This window comes from Chionomys nivalis, chromosome 26 (genome assembly GCF_950005125.1).
Source record: "Chionomys nivalis chromosome 26, mChiNiv1.1, whole genome shotgun sequence".
In the NCBI taxonomy this organism is placed as follows: Eukaryota; Metazoa; Chordata; class Mammalia; order Rodentia; family Cricetidae; genus Chionomys; species Chionomys nivalis.
This window is the reverse complement of record NC_080111.1, coordinates 10,366,810-10,385,737: the sequence shown is the minus strand read 5'-3', so window position 1 is coordinate 10,385,737 and position 18,928 is coordinate 10,366,810. Positions and strand designations below refer to the sequence as shown.

Sequence of the window (18,928 nt, the reverse complement as noted above, 5' to 3'; positions counted from 1 at the left end):
GGCTCAACTCCAGGAATTTCTGAACCAGTGAAAGACGTATTCACATAATTGCAAACATAGTATGTGTTCTTTTATGCTTTTGAAGAGCACTGTACTGTGTAAAGGCCTTACCAGGCTGATTGCATTCATAAGGTTTCTCTCCAGTATGTGTTCTCTTATGCAATTGAAGAACACCACAACTTGTAAAGGCCTTACCACACTGATTACATTCTTAGGGTTTCTCTCCAGTATGTGTTCTTTTATGCTTTTGAAGATTACTGTGCTTGACAAAGGCCTTTCCACACTGATTACATTCATAGGGTTTCTCTCCAGTGTGTGTTCTTTGATGATATTGAAGACTACCGTACTGTGCGAAGGCCTTACCACACTGATTACATTCATAGGGTTTCTCTCCAGTATGTGTTCTTTTATGCAGTTTTAAGGTATAGTGAAGTACAAAGGCCTTACCACACTGACTACATTCAAAGGGTTTCTCTCCAGTGTGTGTTCTTTGATGATATTGAAGACTGCCATACTGTGCGAAGGCCTTACCACACTGATTACATTCATAGGGTTTTTCTCTGGTGTGTGTTCTTTCATGCACTTGAAGATAAGCGCGTTGAGCAAAGGCCTTACCACACTGATTACATTCATAGGGTTTCTCTCCTGTATGTGTTGTTTTATGGCTTCGAAGATTACTGTGATATGCAAAGGCCTTACCACACTGATTACATTCATAGGGTTTCTCTCCAGTATGTATTCTTTTATGGCATTGAAGGTGACTATGACATGCAAAGGCCTTACCACACTGATTACATTCATAAGGTTTTTCCCCAGTGTGCTGTCTTTTATGAATTTGAAGACCACAACTTTTAGCAAAGGTTTTATCACACTGATTACATTTGTAGGGTTTCTCCCCAGTATGTGTTCTTTTATGTGTTTGAAGAGCACTGTTTCCAGCAAAGGCCTTACCACACTGATTACATTCATAGGGTTTCTCTCCAGTATGTGTTCTTTTATGCAATTGAAGGTGACTATGTTGTGCAAAGGCCTTACCACACTGATTACATTCATAAGGTTTCTCTCCAGTATGTATTCTTCTATGGGACTGAAGATCTCTGTGCTGTGCAAAGGCCTTACCACACTGATTACATTCATAGGGTTTCTCTCCAGTATGTGTTCTTTTATGGTACTGAAGAGCACTGTGCTGTGCATAGGCCTTACCACACTGATTACATTCATAAGGTTTCTCTCCAGTATGTATTCTTCTATGGTACTGAAGAACACTGTGCTGTGCAAAGGCCTTACCACACAGATTACATTCATAGGGTTTCTCTCCAGTGTGTGTTCTTTCATGCATTCGAAGAACACTGTGATAAGCAAAGGCCTTACCACACTGATTACATACATATGGTTTCTCTCCAGTATGTGTTCTTTTATGCACTTGAAGAGAACTATGACGTGCAAAGGCCTTACCACACTGATTACATTTGGAGGGATTCTCTCTAGGATGTGTTCTTTTATTCTTTTGACAATGACTTTGATCAGCAAAGGTCTTACCACACAGAATATATTCATATGATTTCTCTCCAATACGTGATCTTTTATGACTTTGATGAGTTTCACAAACAAAGTCTTTACCATCTTGAAGATATTCATGGGGTTTCTCTCCAGTGCGTGTCCTTTTATGCATTTGATGATGACTGTGATAAGCAAAGGTTTTACCACATTGCTTAATTTCACAGCATTTTTCTCTGGTATGTGCTTTTTCGTTCCTTAGATGGTGAGTGTCATAAGACAAGGCTTTAGCACAGTGAGAATAGACTGAAACCTTCTCTCCAGTTTGATTTCTTTCAATCCTGCAAGGATAATTGACACATGTAAAAGCTTTACCACATACAATGCACTGTTGAACATCATGTCTGTATGAATTAATTTCATAATTAGTTTCAATTATAAAAAGGAATTGAAAATTAAGGTTTTATAACATTTCTTAAAATAATGATTTGTTCTCTCAGGGGATATTTTGCATCTGGAAAAATACTTGTGGAACAGAGAAACCCTTCTCAAAAAAGAAAAAAAAAAGAAAAATACTTGCGATGATAAATTCCTTTGTGTCATGGTTTACCTTTTCATCTATACCTATATTTTTCCTAGGATATTTTTTACATTTTTGAAGAGAACTGCATACTCTGAGTGCTTTACCAACTTTAATGCATTCATAAATTTTTCTATATTGTGAATCATTATACATTTGCCAAATGAACTAAGATACCTGAAAGTATTTGTGCAGACCTAGAACTTATGTTTTTTTAATAATGTGACTCTGTTTATATATTAACAATGATGGTAGAAAATGAATTAACTTTGTATTCTTGGATCAAATTCAACAAGTATACTCTACATAGGAACTACATTTTATCTTCTTAATTGTTCTTAAAGAGAGGTATGCTAAATCTTTCCATATCCCTATGCTCATACACTTGTGTCAAAAGTGACGAATCACACACACACACACACACACACACACACACATATGAAAGGAAGAATAGTGAATAAAAGATTTCCACATTGAATCCTCATGGTTTGACTTTCTGTTCCTCACAGACTTATGGTATAGATATTAAGGTTTCTCCACAACATCTGCTACGTGACCCTTAACTCTAACAGCTGCTTTCACTAAACTTAGCATAGTCACAAAGAGTATATAAGTAATACAAGACTTACTATGGGCTACTGATACAGTAGAAAGTTTTGCAGCTATACTCATCATCACTGAAATGTGTATATATTTTCTGTCATGAGTAGCAAGAAACAAATGGACTGGTATATCTATAACATAGATCTCAAGGTGCTATGACTCAAATGGTGATATCTGTTTAGGCATTGCTTCCTTGACTTTTTCATAAATGAATGACTGAGGTATATGGATTTGTGAGAATTTAATAACCATCCATGCATTTAAAGCTGTGCTTCTTTACACTATTGCTTTTGTTTAACAGTTCCAGGACACATTACAAACTCATCAGAGGCATATTGTTATGAATTTGCACAAGAAAATTACCTTGCAGGCCGGGCGGTGGTGGCGCATGCCTTTAATCCCAGCACTTGGGAGGCAGAGGCAGGCGGATCTCTGTGAGTTCAAGACCAGCCTGGTCTACAAGAGCTAGTTCCAGGACAGGCTCCAAAACCACAGAGAAACCCTGTCTCGAAAAACCAAAAAAAAAATAAATAAATAAAAAAGAAAATTACCTTGCATGTCTTCTAGAATATTGGCAATGTTCTTCAGTGTTATGATCTTCCCAAATGTATCCTAAAATACAATACCCGAATTTGTATATTATTTAACATTGTACAACAATTAGCTTATTATCTTAAGTGCACCTAGGAACTATGACTGTTATTCACCTCATTGTACTTCTAAATAAAATTACAGAACAACATCATAAACCAAGGAAAAGTTTTCTCCATATTTTGAAACATGAAAGAAAATCATTTTTACCTATAGTAGCGAGGTTCCTGTATGTCTCCAGCATCACATCTTTGTAGAGATTCTGCTGGGAATGATTCAGCAAATCCCACTCTTCCTTAGTGAAGTTGATATGCACATCATCATAGGTCACTGCCTTCGAAAATATACCACACATGTGTACAATGTAAGCATGACAGTGACATCATTGGAAATGCATACTTCTTTGAAAGTATAGTTGTATGATTCTACTGTTACCCATTCTTATTCCATGACATAGACAGTCACTTTAGAAGAAAATAGAAAAATCAGAAAACCAATTTATCAGCCACTGGTGACTACTACCACTTCAGTATCTCCATTCAAGAAAATGCCCATATCTTCTCTCAAGCCTGCATTAATAATCCTGACTCCTATCTGGCCAAAGTTCTTCAAATCTCTATGGTAATGTTCAGTCAGGTTGTGGTTAGCTCTGTCCTGATTCTAAGCAAGCTCTATTATGAGAACATGATCAAAATGTCATAATTTCCCCTTTCTTACTAAATAAAAATTGAAGAATTTAACTATCACAGTAAAGCTATATACAAAATACATAACACTGTGTACAAATATATATAGGAAACAGTGACCAATCCATTTGTATTTGGTAAATTTAGAGAAAATACTTCATTATCTATCATATTTAGGTAAGTCCAAATGGTTGTACTGAAATTACTTTTTATCCTAACTTGTATTACCAAACTAAAATAAACTTCTTGTCTCTTAACCTTATATATTTCATGCTAATTTATGAGTTGTTTTTTCAATTTCATAACAGAGAGAACTACAATTATCTAGTATCTAACTCCATTAGAGACATTAGAAGGATAGAATATTACCTGAGTGAACAGAAAGTATAGAGTTTATCTATCACCATGCAGAAATCTCAAGTCCAAATAGATCAAAGAGTCGGGCGGTGGTGGCGCACGCCTTTAATCCCAGCACTCGGGAGGCAGAGGCAGGTGGATCTCTGTGAGTTCGAGACCAGCCTGGTCTACAAGAGCTAGTTCCAGGACAGGCTCCAAAACCACAGAGAAACCCTGTCCCGAAAAACCAAAAAAAAAACAAACAAACAAATAGATCAAAGACCTCAACATAAAACCAACCACATTGAACTTCATAGAAGTGAAAGTCGGAAGTATGCTTGAACACATTGGTACAGGAGACCACTTTCTAAATATAACCCCAGCAACACAAACACTAATAGCAACAATTAATACATGGGACCTCCTGAAACTGAGAAGTTTCAATAATACAGAGGAAATGTTCAATAAAATAGCAGCCTACAGAGTGGGAAAAGATCTTTCCCAATGCCACATCGAACAGAGGACTAATATCCAAAATATATGACGAGCTCAAGCAACTGGTCATCAGAAGAAAAAAATGATCCAATAGAAAATAATTTGTACAGACCTAAGCAGAGAACTCAACAGATGACTATAAAATGACTGAAAGACACTAACGAAAATGTTCAACATCCTTAGCCATTAGAGAAATATAAATCTAAACAAATCTTAGATTCCACCTTACACCTGTAAGAATGGCCAAGATTAAACACAGAGGACAGTTTATGCAGGAGAGGATATGGGGTGAAGGGGAAACTCCACCGCTGGTGGGCATGCAAACTGGTACATTCACTTTACAAATCAGTATGGTGATTTCTCAGAAATTAAGGAAACAACCTACCTCAAGACCAAGCAATACCACTTCTGGGTATATACACAAAGGATGCTCAATCATGCACTAAGGGCATGTGTGCAGCTATATTCATATCAGCACTATTTGTATTAGCCAGAACCTGGTAACATCCTAAATGCTCCTTGACCAAAGAATGGATGAGGAAAATGTGCTACATTTATACAATGGAGTACCACACAGCAGAAAAAACTTATGACATCTTGAAATTGCAGGCAAATTGATGGATCCAGAAAGCACCATATTGAGTGAGGTAACCGAGACCCAGAAAGACAAATATATTATGTTCTCACTCATAAATGGCTTTTACACCTAAAGCAAAGAAAACAAGCCTACAATACACAACCCCAGAGAACCTAGATAACAAAGAGGAATCTAAGAGAGACATAAAAGGATCTAATCTACATGGAAAGTAGAAAAAAACATCTCCTGAAGTAAGTGGGAAAATGGGGATCATGGAACAAGGTAGAAGAGGGGAAGAAGGGAGGACAGCAGAGAAAAATATATACTTCAAAAAAACAATTAAAAAAAACTAAGAAGCCGGGCGGTGGTGGCGCACGCCTTTAATCCCAGCACTCGGGAGGCAGAGGCAGGCGGATCTCTGGGAGTTTGAGGCCAGCCTGGCTACAAGAGCTAGTTCCAGGACAGGCACCAAAGCTACAGAGAAACCCTGTCTCGAAAAACCAAAAAAAAAAAAAAAAAAAAAAACTAAGAAATGACAGAAACAACTGATCGCCTAGATAGCCACAAAAGATTTCACCCAAGATTCCACTGTACTGTTGGGAGTTTGTTTGTTTGTTTGTTTGTTTTTTGGTTTTAATCCCACCCAGCCTGTTGGGAGTTTTAACTTTGGCCTATACACCTAGAAGATCTGACTGAGTTTCTGTGAAGCAGGAATTTTAAAAGATTGTCCTGCTTTGCTATGGCAATGCTCAGCTGTCACTTTCTTTGTCCTGCCTAACTAACTTGGACAGTATACTGTCAGTATGTAAGTCAAAGACAGTTTCTTGCCTGTGCCTAAGTCTTGCCAGCAAGAAAGTTAACTCCATATAGTCATTTCTATGAGATCCATCATTTCTCTGAAGTAGATTGGTATTGTTAGAAACAGACATATATTGTCATAAAAACCCTATATTATCACAACATCTTAAATGCCATATTTCAAGTAGGAAATGTTTGATGACTTACTTAAAATGTCTATTTAAAATATATTTTTGGCCAGGGAGTGATGGTGTATGTCTTTAATCCCAGCACTTGTGTGGCAGAAGCAGGTTGATCTCAGAATGTTCAAGGCCAGTCTTGTCTACAAACTGATGTCCAAGAAAACCAGAGAAAGACAAAAGAACCCTATCATGAAAAAAATGGAAAGTGTCTTTTTGCTTCACATTGAAAACATAACTAACATGACTATAAGCATGATTATACTATATAATTATTAACCTGTATTTTTACTAATTTAAATAGTTTATAATAGTGATTTTTAAGGACTAGAGATTTATTTTACATTTTTAAGTGACTTATTGGACACAAAACCTTACGTAAGAGTAGAAATGTATGTACAGTATATTTTATCAAAAATAACCTTGAATTTCCATAAATATACAAAAATATGTTAAACAAGATTAGAAACATATATAACAAAAATAATCTCAAATATGTAATAATATAAAAAAATCCATACTAATGTAAAATATTTAATGCAAATAGTTGTTTTTTATTTAAAGTCAATTTAGTAATCTATCATCTACCTATGATTTCTATATCTTTCCTTTTCCTTTTCAGAACAAGATAACTGAATATTATCTCCTTTGTTTATATTTTTTACCATTACGCATAGTACCTTGTTACCACCTCTACCTCAGTGATGACATAAATCATGACCTAACGAAACACCAAACTGCTTACCCCAACTCTTGGGAATATGGGAACTATGTTTTTAAAATTATTTTTTGTTGTCTGTGGGCAATGGCATGTATAAGGGTCCCTGAAATAAACCTAGGATAATTTCAATTCATGGGAGCATTGCCTGTATCATCTCTTGTCCAGTCTTTGTGTAATGGGAAAGTGGAGGAATTATCTCAAGTTCTGGCTAGTGTAGTGCATGAGGACCATCTTAGATAATAATCTTGGAATTGTCCTGAATAATTTATAGCCCAAAGCTGACCTTTGGGTGGGTAGTCAGTTTAGTGGCATTACCACACTCTAGGAGGAATCAATGGTGTGGGGCTCTAAGCCCCTGTTTAGGATTTTAATGGTCACTGCTAAGAATGATCATGGTTTACTATAGAAAACCTTTTAAGTTCTGTATGTAGTAAAGCTCAGAAAGGTTAAAGGGCCATAGCCTGTTATTTACATACAAAATTCAAAAACTTAATTTTAAGTTACTTGATAGAGATTTAGACCCAAAATTATGAACAGGAATTAAGAAGAAGCCTTTTTTAAAATTAGTTTTTAGGTGTAGTGCAAATTAATCTTATTCATAAACCCTGTAGTCAGATAGTAGGGCTGAAGCTAAAAGATCAAAGAAGCACAGCATACAGTCACTAGTTCTTAGCTCTATAAAATTCTCAGTCCAATGTGGGAGCCCACGTGTGACTCAGTTTCCATCTGGAGTCATTTCAGACTTAAAGAAGCCTTTGAGTTCAAGCATGCCTGCTGTGCTTCTTCCTGTAACCTTGAGGGCTGTGAGTAACATTTGTGTTAGCCAACAAAAAAACATTTTGTTCAGTTGAAAGAGCCCATTTTTTTTCTTTTAAGATTTGGGCTAGGGGCTGGAGAGATGGCTCAGTGGTTAAGAGAACTGCCTGCTCTTCCAGAGGTCCTGAGTTCAATTCCCAGCAACCACATGGTGGCTCACAACCATCTGTAATGAGGTCTGGCACCCTCTTCTGGCGTGCGGACATACATGGAGGCAGAATGTTCTATAAATAAATAAATAAATAATCTTTAAAAAAAAAAAAAAAGATTTGGGCTAGTGTAGGCCAGATGAAAAAATAAAATAAAATAATTAGAAGCAAGCTTCTGAGATCTAGAAGAGAAATGTATAACTGTTTATCACTAAAGAGTATAAGAAATATTCTGAGTACAAACTGGGGAAGGTCCATCATTTTCAAAAACAATGAATCATATAATTAAAATATGGTTCACAAAATCAGCAATATAGATGACACTATTGACAAAACAAGACACAAACACTAATCTACAAATATATATTATTGTTTCTTAAAGAACTACAATATTCTAATCAAAATCAATTTCCAAATAATCACTGGCCATCACACATCCTGTACACTCCTGTTCTCTCCTTTACCAATAACAGAAAATGGGTTGGGTGAGAAGGGCTGTTTTACCAAAATTTACAATATTCACTTGAAGTCTTCTGATTCTTTTACTTTACAGAAAATAGTTTTAATTACTGAAAGCATCTCATTCTCTTATGATGAGGAAAATGATGTCTGTTAGGATCACTTACCATGTTGTTTCCTACAATTGGTGATTGAATCCAAGTCTGCATCACAGTGAGGAAATGAAAACTTTTTTTTTTTGGTTTTTCGAGACAGGGTTACAGGGTTTCTCTGTGGCTTTGGTTCCTGTCCTGGAAATAGCTCTGTAGACCAGGCTGGTCTCGAACTCACAGAGATCCACCTGCCTCTGCCTCCCGAGTGCGGGAATGAAAACTTTTTTTTTTTTCGAGACAGGGTTTCTCTGTGGTTTTGGAGCCTGTCCTGGAACTAGCTCTTGTAGACCAGGCTGGTCTCGAACTCACAGAGATCCACCTGTCTCTGCCTCCCGAGGGAATGAAAACTTTTAAATGAAATTTCAAGAACAGATTTTTAAAGAATCAGTGTACATGGAAAGCAACTTGCTTTACTCTGACTGCTTTATAAGTTCCAAGAACTTTTGAAAACAAGGTTACTGCTATTTTTTGTGTATGCTTGCGCATGACAGAGAATATCATACATATGTGTGTGTGTCTGTCTGTCTGTCATACAGAAAAGGAGGTTGTCAGATCTGTTGGATTTGGAATAGTAGAGATTTATTAATCTCCCAACTTGTGTGTATGTGTCTGAACTCAGGTCATCCACAAAAAAATATGTGCTGAGCCACCTGCCCAGACACATAAAACCATTATCCAATAAGTCAAGTCTTTCTCAGATTAATAAAAAGAAGAAAAACAAAACCTAAAAAAGAAAAGAATGATCCTTAGGAAGATGATCCATAAAAATTATGATTTTGTGTATGGTAAATTTCTACCATTAAATGAATACAAATAGCTTTGCCCAACAATTTATAACTGAACAGCTGATAATAATCCAATACTCACAGTGGAAACACTCAGAAGGCTCAAGGATTATGTATTGATCATACCAACACTTAAGTAGCAAAGATTCAAATATAAAGATAGCAACAACTGGAAAACACAGATATGCCAGGAAATGGAAAGAGGCAGGCACCTAAGATGAATAAAAGCAGTCTCTCAACAGAAACTTTCCAAAAAACAATAATGACCCGATAAAATTAGAAATTTTCTGAATGAAATTGATGAAAGTCCATCATTTTCAAGATAACCAATAATATATTTAAATTACAGTAAGATTACAGAAAAGATGGTATGAAAATTCAAGTAATATGACTTGTATACTTTCCAGAATTATATATAAATCAAGAATGTGCACAATATTTGTGAAAGAATTAAGGGGAAGGAAATAAAAGGTCAAAAGCAAAGGCAGAAATATATAGTCAACTTTTAATCAAAGACCAAATAAAACTTAAGCAAGGAAAAGTGTGATCTTGACCAATGTTACCGAGCTACCTTTGATTTTATGTGTACAGAAATTAAATAAACACAAACTGCACAACTTTCACAAAGTTATCTCGAAGTGACCCTTAAACTGTTGTTCCTGACCTCCTTTTACTGATATCTCTTCTAAAGATAGAAGCCTCGTGATATACATGTTCTCCTTGCAAACAGAGGAGATCTCTTGTGATGGCTCTCCAGCCCCTTGTGTTTTCTTCTGGTTTCAGATAAATGCTGCTCCACTGGTTCCCAATCCCAAACAACCGAGAAAAATGATTTAAGGAGCAGTGCAGGAAGCAGGTGGTTGGAGATTTGTGCCTGAGCAGTGGGCCTAGGGCTTTTGGGTAAGTTGGGAGGGAAACCCGGGGGTGCAGAGGACTATGGGAACAGTCTGCCCAAAGAGTCCTGTCCTGTGCCATCCCCACCCTCCCAGCCCCCAACTAAGGCTCTGGGGCTGCCTGGGGAGTCCCTGGCAGCCAGGAGGAGGAGGAAGAGCCAGGAGTGGTTGAGGTGAACCCCAGGGATTGCATCATTGAGGACCCAGAGGTAGAAGTGATCAAAGTTTCAGGGAGTCAGGGAGATAGAGGAAGAGGATGAGAAGTTAAAGGAGCTACAAAATGAGGTAGAGAAGCAGATGAATAAGAGTACAACCCAGGCAATGCTGGCTCAGTGATCACTTCTTTTGAAGAGAAGATGCAGGCTGATGCCAATTCCATCTATGTTGTCAATGTGGACCATGGTGCAACAGCAGAAGAGCTGGAAGCTCATTTTCATGGCTGTGGTTCAGTCAACCATGTTACTACAGTCTGTGACAAATTCAGTGGCCTTGCCAAAGGGTTTGCCTATATAGAATTCTTAGACAAAGAGTCAGTGAGGACTTCCCTGGCTTTAGATGAATTCCTGATTAGAGGGAGACAGATCAAGGTGATTCCAATCAGCACAACAGATGAGTTTCCCACGTGCCCAATACCCTGCCCAGACTACCAATTACAACAGCTCCCAGTCTCAATTCTACAGTGCTTTTAATAGCAGGCCCTGGGACCAAGTCTTCAGGGGCTAGGCTAGGACAACATCATGGTATTCCACTAACTAAAAAAAGTATTAGAAGGAGAGAAAGGAAAAAAAGCAGAAAGAAGGGAAAAAAAATTAAAGGAAAGAAAAATATAACATGACCTTGATGGAAGAGTTATTTTTAGAAAAAGATATACTGCCCATCAAAATCGCAGCAAAATTCTTCAAAGACCTTGAAAGAACAGTACTCAACCTCATTTGGAAAAGCAAAAACCCCAGGATATCCAAAACAAAACTATACAATAAAAGAACTTCTGAAGGCATCACAATCCTTGACTTCAAACTCTGCTACAGAGCTACAGTACTGAAAACACCCTGGTACTGGCATAAGAAGAGACAGGAGGACAAATGGAACTAAATAGAAGACCCAGCTATCAATCCACACAACTTTCAACACCTGATCTTTGCTAAAGAAGCAAAAAATATCAAATGGAAAAAAGAAAGCACATTTAACAAGTGGTGCTGGCATAACTGGATATCAACATGTAGGAAAATGAAAATAGATCCATATCTATCACAAAACTCAAGTCCAAATATATCAAAGACCTCAACATAAAGCCAGCCACACTGAACCTTATAAAAGAGAAAGTGGGAAGCACACTTGAATGAATTGGCACAGGGAACCACTTCCTAAATAGAACCCCAGCAGCACAAACACTGAGAGAAATAATTAATAAATGGGACCTCCTAAAACTGAAAAACTTCTGTAAAGCCAAGGACACAGTCAACAAGACAAAACAATAACCTACAGAATGGGAAGAGATCTTCACCAGCCCCACATCAGACAGAGGTCTGATCTCCAAAATACACAAAGAACTGAAGAGATTGAACACCAAAAGATCAAATAATCCAATAAAAAATGGAGTACAGACTTAAACAGAGAACTTTCAACTGAGGAATCTAAAATGGCTGAAAGACACTTAGGGAAATGTTCAACATCCTTAGTCATCAAAGAAATGCAAATCAAAACAACTCTGAGATTCCATCTTACACCAGTAAGAATGGCCAAGATCAAACACACTGATGACAACTTCTGCTGGAGAGGTTGTGGGGAAAAGGGAACACTTCTGCATTGCTGGTGGGAATTCAAGGTGTACAACCTCTTTGGATGTCCGTGTGGTGACTTCACAGAAAATTAGGAAACAACCTTCCTCAAAACCTAATAATACCACATTTAGGTATATAGCCAAAGGATGCTCAATTGTGCCACAAGGACATGTGCTCAACTATGTTCATAGCAGTTTTGTTTGTCATAGCCAGAACCTGGAAAGAACCTAAGTGCCCCTCAATGAAAGAATGGATAAAAAAATGTGGTACATTTATACAATGGAGTACCACACAGCAGAAAAAAAATAATATCTTGAATTTTGCAGGAAAATGGATGGAACTAGAAAACATTATTTTGAGTAAAGTAACCCAGACAATTATCACATGTCAATATCACTCATAGGTGGTGTTTAAACATAAATCAAAAAAAAGATAGCCTATAAACCACAATCCCAGGGAACTTAGACAACAATACGGACACTAAGAGAGACTTACATAGTTATAATCTACATGGGAAGTAGAAAGTATAAAAAGAAAAGATCTCCTGAGTAAATTGGGAGCATGGGTACCTTGGGGAGGGTTAAAGGGGGGAGGGCAGAGCCAGGGAGGAGAGTAGAGAAAAATGTAGAGCTCAATAAATATCATGGAACAAAAGAAATCAAAAAAGATATACTGTGGAAGGGGGAGAATCCCATAACTAACGAGGAGGGACCTGCTCTGGGCAGTAAGGGAGGGTCTGGGAGTGCAGCAGGGGTGCCATGTTCCCTCTGGAGATTCACCATGGACACTTCCTCAAATGTGCAACCTGCTCCTTATTTCCATCCTCCCCTTCACTCTCTTTGTGCCTTTCTCAGGGGAAGGTGGGCATGGGTGGTAGGAGGGCATTTTTTTTATCCAGAGCTCTGGAGGGCACCAATCTGTTCAGCGTGTTTCCTTCGCTCATCTTCTCCCTGCCTTTTTCAGTCCCTGCCTGCTCCTGATTTACCAGGTCTAGGGACACTGCACCCTTCTTTCCTCGGAGCTCCAGCCTCCCCAGTTTGTCTGGTGAACTATTTTGTTTCCTTTTTGTTTATTTTTCTGCCTTGAGTGTCTTTCTTTGCAAGTTTCTGTAGCAGAAAGATCTCACTCCTGGTGGATTCAGTGTAAATTCCACTTACCACAGGGGAAATACACTACTTTCTTTTGGAAAGTTTTTGCAGTGTTTCTGTTTATCTGGTGTTCTTGTTTTGTTTTTTATTTTTACTTTACTATTTTCCCTTTTATTTGGAGGGAATAGAAAGAAGTGGGAATAAGGAGGTGGGAGCTGGATTTTGTTATTTTAAACTCATTTACAGGAGATGGGATGTTTTTTAAATAAATGCATCATGAAGAAAATTGTTTATTGAAAAAAAATGATTTAAAATGTATTTTCTGCTACATGGATTATGACCCAAGATGTGAATTGTGCTCTATCTACCTGCCCAACAAAATGCACACCTGAGAAATCTTTGCAGATCAGAAACTCCTTTGTCCCTGGAAGCTTCACTGACTCACACCATTGCAGCTGGTGGCAGGATCACATTTAAAGCATTCTGAACATGCATTGCTAGAAGATAAATATCATCATTTTCCTACCAGTTTCTAAACTCTGTGTAATCTTTAGAACACAAATCTGAAATTGGAATGCAATATTGAGAACTTCTGCCATCTAGACCTTCAGTTTTCTAATCTCTCTTCCCACTGCACACCAAGAGCAGTGTCCATGTGTGTACTCTGGAGAATCAGCATCATATCCTGAATTTCCAGAGTCTCACCTGCTCCAGATAATTCATACATAGGGAGGCTCAGAGGACAAGGGCCACTGCCAACATGAACCACATGGACCAACACAACTACAGTCTGGCTCGTGATCAGTCCAAGTCACAGCAGAAATGACAGTTCAACAGAACTCAACACCCAACACTCACCACGGTATAGCTTGTGATCTTCCTACTCCTACTGCAGAGACAGAATAGAATCATGGAAAGAACCCACAAACTGTCTGCCACTAGTACTCCCCATTACTAACACTACCCAGAATCCCTCACTGCCTAGGGCTACGCAGCTGGGCCTCACAATATTAGCAGCTCCTCTACAGGAAGATCAGAGATCATATGCCTCAGACAGCACATTCCTTCCAGTTCTGCCTTCCCAGCCCAGCAGACCAGGCCCTAGTTTAGAAAATTTGTATTTAGGGGGCTGGAGAGATGGCTCAAAGGTTAAGAGCATTGCCTGCTCTTCAAAACATCCTGAGTTCAATTCCCAGCAACCACAAGGTGGCTCACAACCATCTATAATGGGGTCTGGTGCCCTCTTCTTGCCTGCAGGCATACACACAAACAGAATGTTGTATACATAATAAGTAAATAAATAAATGTAAAGAAAAAAAAGAAAATTTGTATTTAGTACACATTATTCGACTCGCCTAGAGCACATCCTGATCCTCACACAAAGTACAGGATTTTTGTGTACACATTACATTGAACACTCACTTTCCAGCATAGACATCCCATTGACTCAGAGATGCAAAATCATGCAGACAAACACAGGTCCCATTCATAAAGTAACCACTGTTACTGTGTAAGTGTTGTTAAAGAAATACAGACCATGAATTAGAAAACAATCGGGATCATGGTATGGCTTGGAGGGAATAAAGACAATGTGAATATGATGTAGTTTTAATCTCAAAAATTATTTTGAAAAGTTGAAACAGGCTTTATGGCCATGTGCTCCAGAGACTAGGGATTTGTGTTAGAGCATAATAAATACATTTCATATATTTTCTCGAAAGATGAAGATCCTAATCCAGAAAAGTAGCTACCCTATTAAGGAGAGACACAGCATTTAACCCAGATCTTCTATTTTGGATGAACTACTGTATATATAGCAATTAGGTTTCAGGATAAGTTCAGTCCCTTAACCAGATTCTTGATTGCAAAGGTTCATGGACTGCAAACAATGGTCAATCAGGACAATTATACAGCATCACAACTGACTACCTGATTCCACATAAGTAATCTCAGTTGAAGGAGGAAAGCTTTCACCCTCAGGCCGACCTCTCACTTCCTACACTGTGTCTCCACCAGCTTCAAAGTTAGTCAATGAGTTCAATTCTTCTACCAACCTCTCTTCATTTCTAAGTCCCCAATATAAGCCAGAATGATTAGCAGACACTCATTAACTGCTCTAATTTTCTTTCTCACTGACTAGTGAAGAACAAACCTGGAAGGAGTTGCAGGACTGTCTTCCAAGCACTGGACAACAGAGGCAGGATTAGGTGTTGAAAATAATTCTCAGTTACATAGCATGAGGCAAACCTAAATTACAGGAGACATTGCTCTACAGAGAAATCAACATAACTTGAAAGAAATGAAATGAAACTCTCAATGACTTAGAAACAATAGAGAACAGAAACAAATAGAGATAACAGCAGTCATATCCTTACAGAAAGTATTTGAAACTGATACCAAAAAGTGATTTTTAAAGTGATGATAATAATGTGCTTTTAAGATAAAATAAAATTTTCTATATTGACTTTGAAAAAAGAGTAGGCCCTTCCCTGAGAGACAGGATGTCATTAGTAAGAGATAGATTGATGTTGCCCTATACATATGTTGGCTGCTGAGATCTGTAACCTGACACATAGAGTTAGTCAATGGCCTGTTTTTCAAATCACTGAGCCTAAATAACTGTGTCAAGTAAGATTGTTGATCATATCTGCTGAGGATAATTGCCTAATTGCTAATTCAATGTTCCTTGACTCAAGAAAAGCTTCCCAATCTGGACACACACGTACTCTGGTCTGTGTTCATTCACATGACAATAATTTAAACATGCTGGGAAATTACAAACTACTCCCACTACCACAATTGGGCCCTTTTTATAATGTGGCTCCAATAGCCAATTGCCTATGCTGTGTCCCCTGCAGTGCACATAATAAACTATTCCTCCTATTGCGGTCTGAAGATAGAAAAGCTGCTCCATATGCAAATCCTTTCCCTGTGAGTGCATTGGATATTCAACTACATGACTCAAATGCATAATTTTAAAACTGTGAGGTGCTGCTGTCATTTAAGAATTTTGAAGGTTTAATGTAGAGGACACTCAAGGTCATTGCCCTGGACAGCAACAGACAGGGACTGAGTCAACAGAAGAGAAGTTGTTGGAGAAACAATTTTTCTATCTGGATGGAAATGCAACAGTTCTAGAATTTATAAGCCTTTCCACTGAGAAATCACTTCACACCCTTAGGAGATTAATAAAGGAATGTCTCTTTAATGATGGCATGCCTCAATATCTGTCAATGCTCAAAGGGCAGATTTTGCATTTAATATATGCTATTATCCTTAAGTATCCCTTAGGTTCATGGTCCAGATTATACTTCGAACAATTGAGATAGAAGCAGGCAACTTGCCAGTTTAGACATTTAGGGAGATGGCAGAATTACACAGCAAAAATATTCCCAGAATATTTTAAGTACACCAGTGACCTGTTACATCAGTTCGTTCTTCACTGACAATGTTCTAAGGTGAAGGTCACAGGGGATGAGAAAGACAGAACAACTAAAAGGTCAAACACACAGGGTGGGGATGTATTGCAGAAGATACGTCCCAGGCCTAGTAAGCTTCTGAAGAAAAATAGCATTTTTCCAGGTGGAGCAGGCATGCACCATTAATCCCAAGACACAGGGGAAAGAGCCAGGAGCTTCTCTGTGAGTTCAAGGCCAGCCTGGTCTACAGAGTTCCAGGATAGTCAGAACTGTCCTAGAGGATCTCTGTCTCAGAAAATGAAGAAAATAGAAGACATCAGCTAGCATTTTATGTACTACTTCTAGAGGAAAAATGAAAAAATTTTATGAAGTCAGTAGAAACTATCATCCAATGAGACAAATTTAGGAGGAGGCTAGTCCAAAAATTCTACACAAGGGGAACACAGGGCACTTCAAAAACTTTGTTTAGTGCAGAGTGGCCTTGGTACTGATATCCATAGCTCTGAGTTGGGTTCTCCAGAGCTGAAGCAACCCCTCCACAAAGTCCTTGGCACCAAACCATTACCAGCTCCAAACCATATTTCTACTTTTAGAGAAGAATCTATGTTTGATTATCAATACATCAGGTCGTTAGGGAAACTCACAAGGCTCAGGTGTCAGGCTGTTTCTAGATCTTCCAAGAGTATCCCTCCTCCCCGCCTGAGGTCCTAAATGAAAGTCTTGATTGATCAGGCCAGTCATTCACACAACAGTGTTTTACATTTCAAATATAAGTCGCCTGGTGTCCTATTGCCCATTTGGCAGAACTGTGCTTTTCTCAAAAAGAAACCTGGAACTTTAAGGCACACCAGACCTTAAGGTTGGTTGTGACCCTGTAATGGCTCCTTGAGAAGCTTGGTAAGAGGCATATTCTTTGATATTTGGATGGGCCTAGTGAAATTTTGTTAAATCAGTGATGGCTTCTTTGAAACAGTTTGGACCCAAGTATCTGGGCACCCTGGTGATCAATGCATACCCAAGCATCCTGATCTCTACCAGCCCTGATTAGCATATTCTTAGCTTTTGGGTGCTTTAAACACAGTCCTCACTCTGCTAAATTCTACTTTGTGAGACCTAATTACTCACTAAGCATTGGTAAATCCTTTGTATCACCAATTCTCCTCTTCTACATTATGGTATAGTAGTGGATTGCTACCCAACACGTGAGATGCCTTAGATAATGTCCACAAATTTAAATATAAATTCATATTATTATTAAGTTGGGGGCCTAGCTCCAGCCCCTGGCCTGGGAGTTGCTTTGTTCTGGACTCCAAAACCAGCATGCAAGGTCCTGACCCCCCACACAGGGAAGGGTCAGGACCAGTCCCACAGGGTATTTAAGGGGCATCCTAGAGGAGGAACACGTGTTTTGCGGGTCTGCATGAGCTCCTTGTGCTGTCCTGTCTCCGCACCATGTGCTTGGTCACCTGAGATTGTCTTACTTAATAAAACGATGGGCATTTTGATTTGGTTTGATTTGACCTAATTGGATTTCTTGCACTGGCGGGGCTGCTCTTATTCTTAACAATTATATTTAAAGGCTAAATGCAATGTGCTCAATATTGAAAAGACACTGGGGAATGTAGGCCTGAGTCTGGCAACTTGTTTCCATGGATGCAACAAGTCTGTTGAAGTTGACTAGAAAGGTGTTTGTACACACAGCTTCCTGTTCCCAATACTTTCAGCAGATTAAGTCACCGAGCAATGTTATTCAGAAACCTGCCCCTAGGGACCACGTGGGACTTCACAATACAGGGAATATGGCGGCAGCTTCCCACCCAGATCCCGGGAGGACACACCATACTGTCTCCCGCACCTCACCCTCTGCTAGTCCCCACCAGGACACAGCATGTCCCTGCTCACCATGTTGTCGTTCTCCAGGTCGCCAAAGTTCTCAGTTCATCATCGCCCAGCAGCAGCAACTGCTCCCCAGCACAGGAAGCCACTGCAGCCAGCTCCCCTTCAAAGTAAAGCCTGAAGGTGCCTGCCTGGAAGAGACCTGCCCTGCTTTGACTGGCAGGTCATCAGGAGGGTATGATTGGCTAGTGAAGCCGTAGTGGATGAAACACCGCCCATAGGACTATAGGGCTATAGTGTGCTTAAAGAGACAGCACATTGGTTCCTGGTCATTCCTCTCACCCCATCAAAAATTCTTTTCCAGATCTGAGAACATATGCATGCACTTGCCCCTGGCTACAGAAGCAGTCACTGTCATCTTCTTGCACTGCATAGGAACTTTCCCCTTTTCCTCCTGGACGCAAAGTAGCTAGCTAATTTGTACAGT

General features: G+C 38.8%; 1 protein-coding gene and 1 pseudogene across 1 annotated transcript; one reads left to right on the top strand and one right to left on the bottom strand.

Moving 5' to 3' along the window:
* Positions 1–211: 211 nt before the first annotated feature.
* Positions 212–18,577, bottom strand: LOC130866903 (zinc finger protein 431-like). The gene is made up of 5 exons (XM_057758515.1): positions 18,508–18,577; positions 3,482–3,605; positions 3,232–3,292; positions 1,506–1,589; positions 212–1,337 (listed from the first exon to the last, which is right to left on the bottom strand). Exons 1-5 carry the CDS (start codon positions 18,508–18,510, stop codon positions 212–214), a joined length of 1,398 nt encoding a protein of 465 aa, XP_057614498.1. The 5' UTR covers positions 18,511–18,577.
* On the top strand, positions 5,028–11,073 carry LOC130866944 (polyadenylate-binding protein 2-like; annotated as a pseudogene).
* Positions 18,578–18,928: the final 351 nt, after the last annotated feature.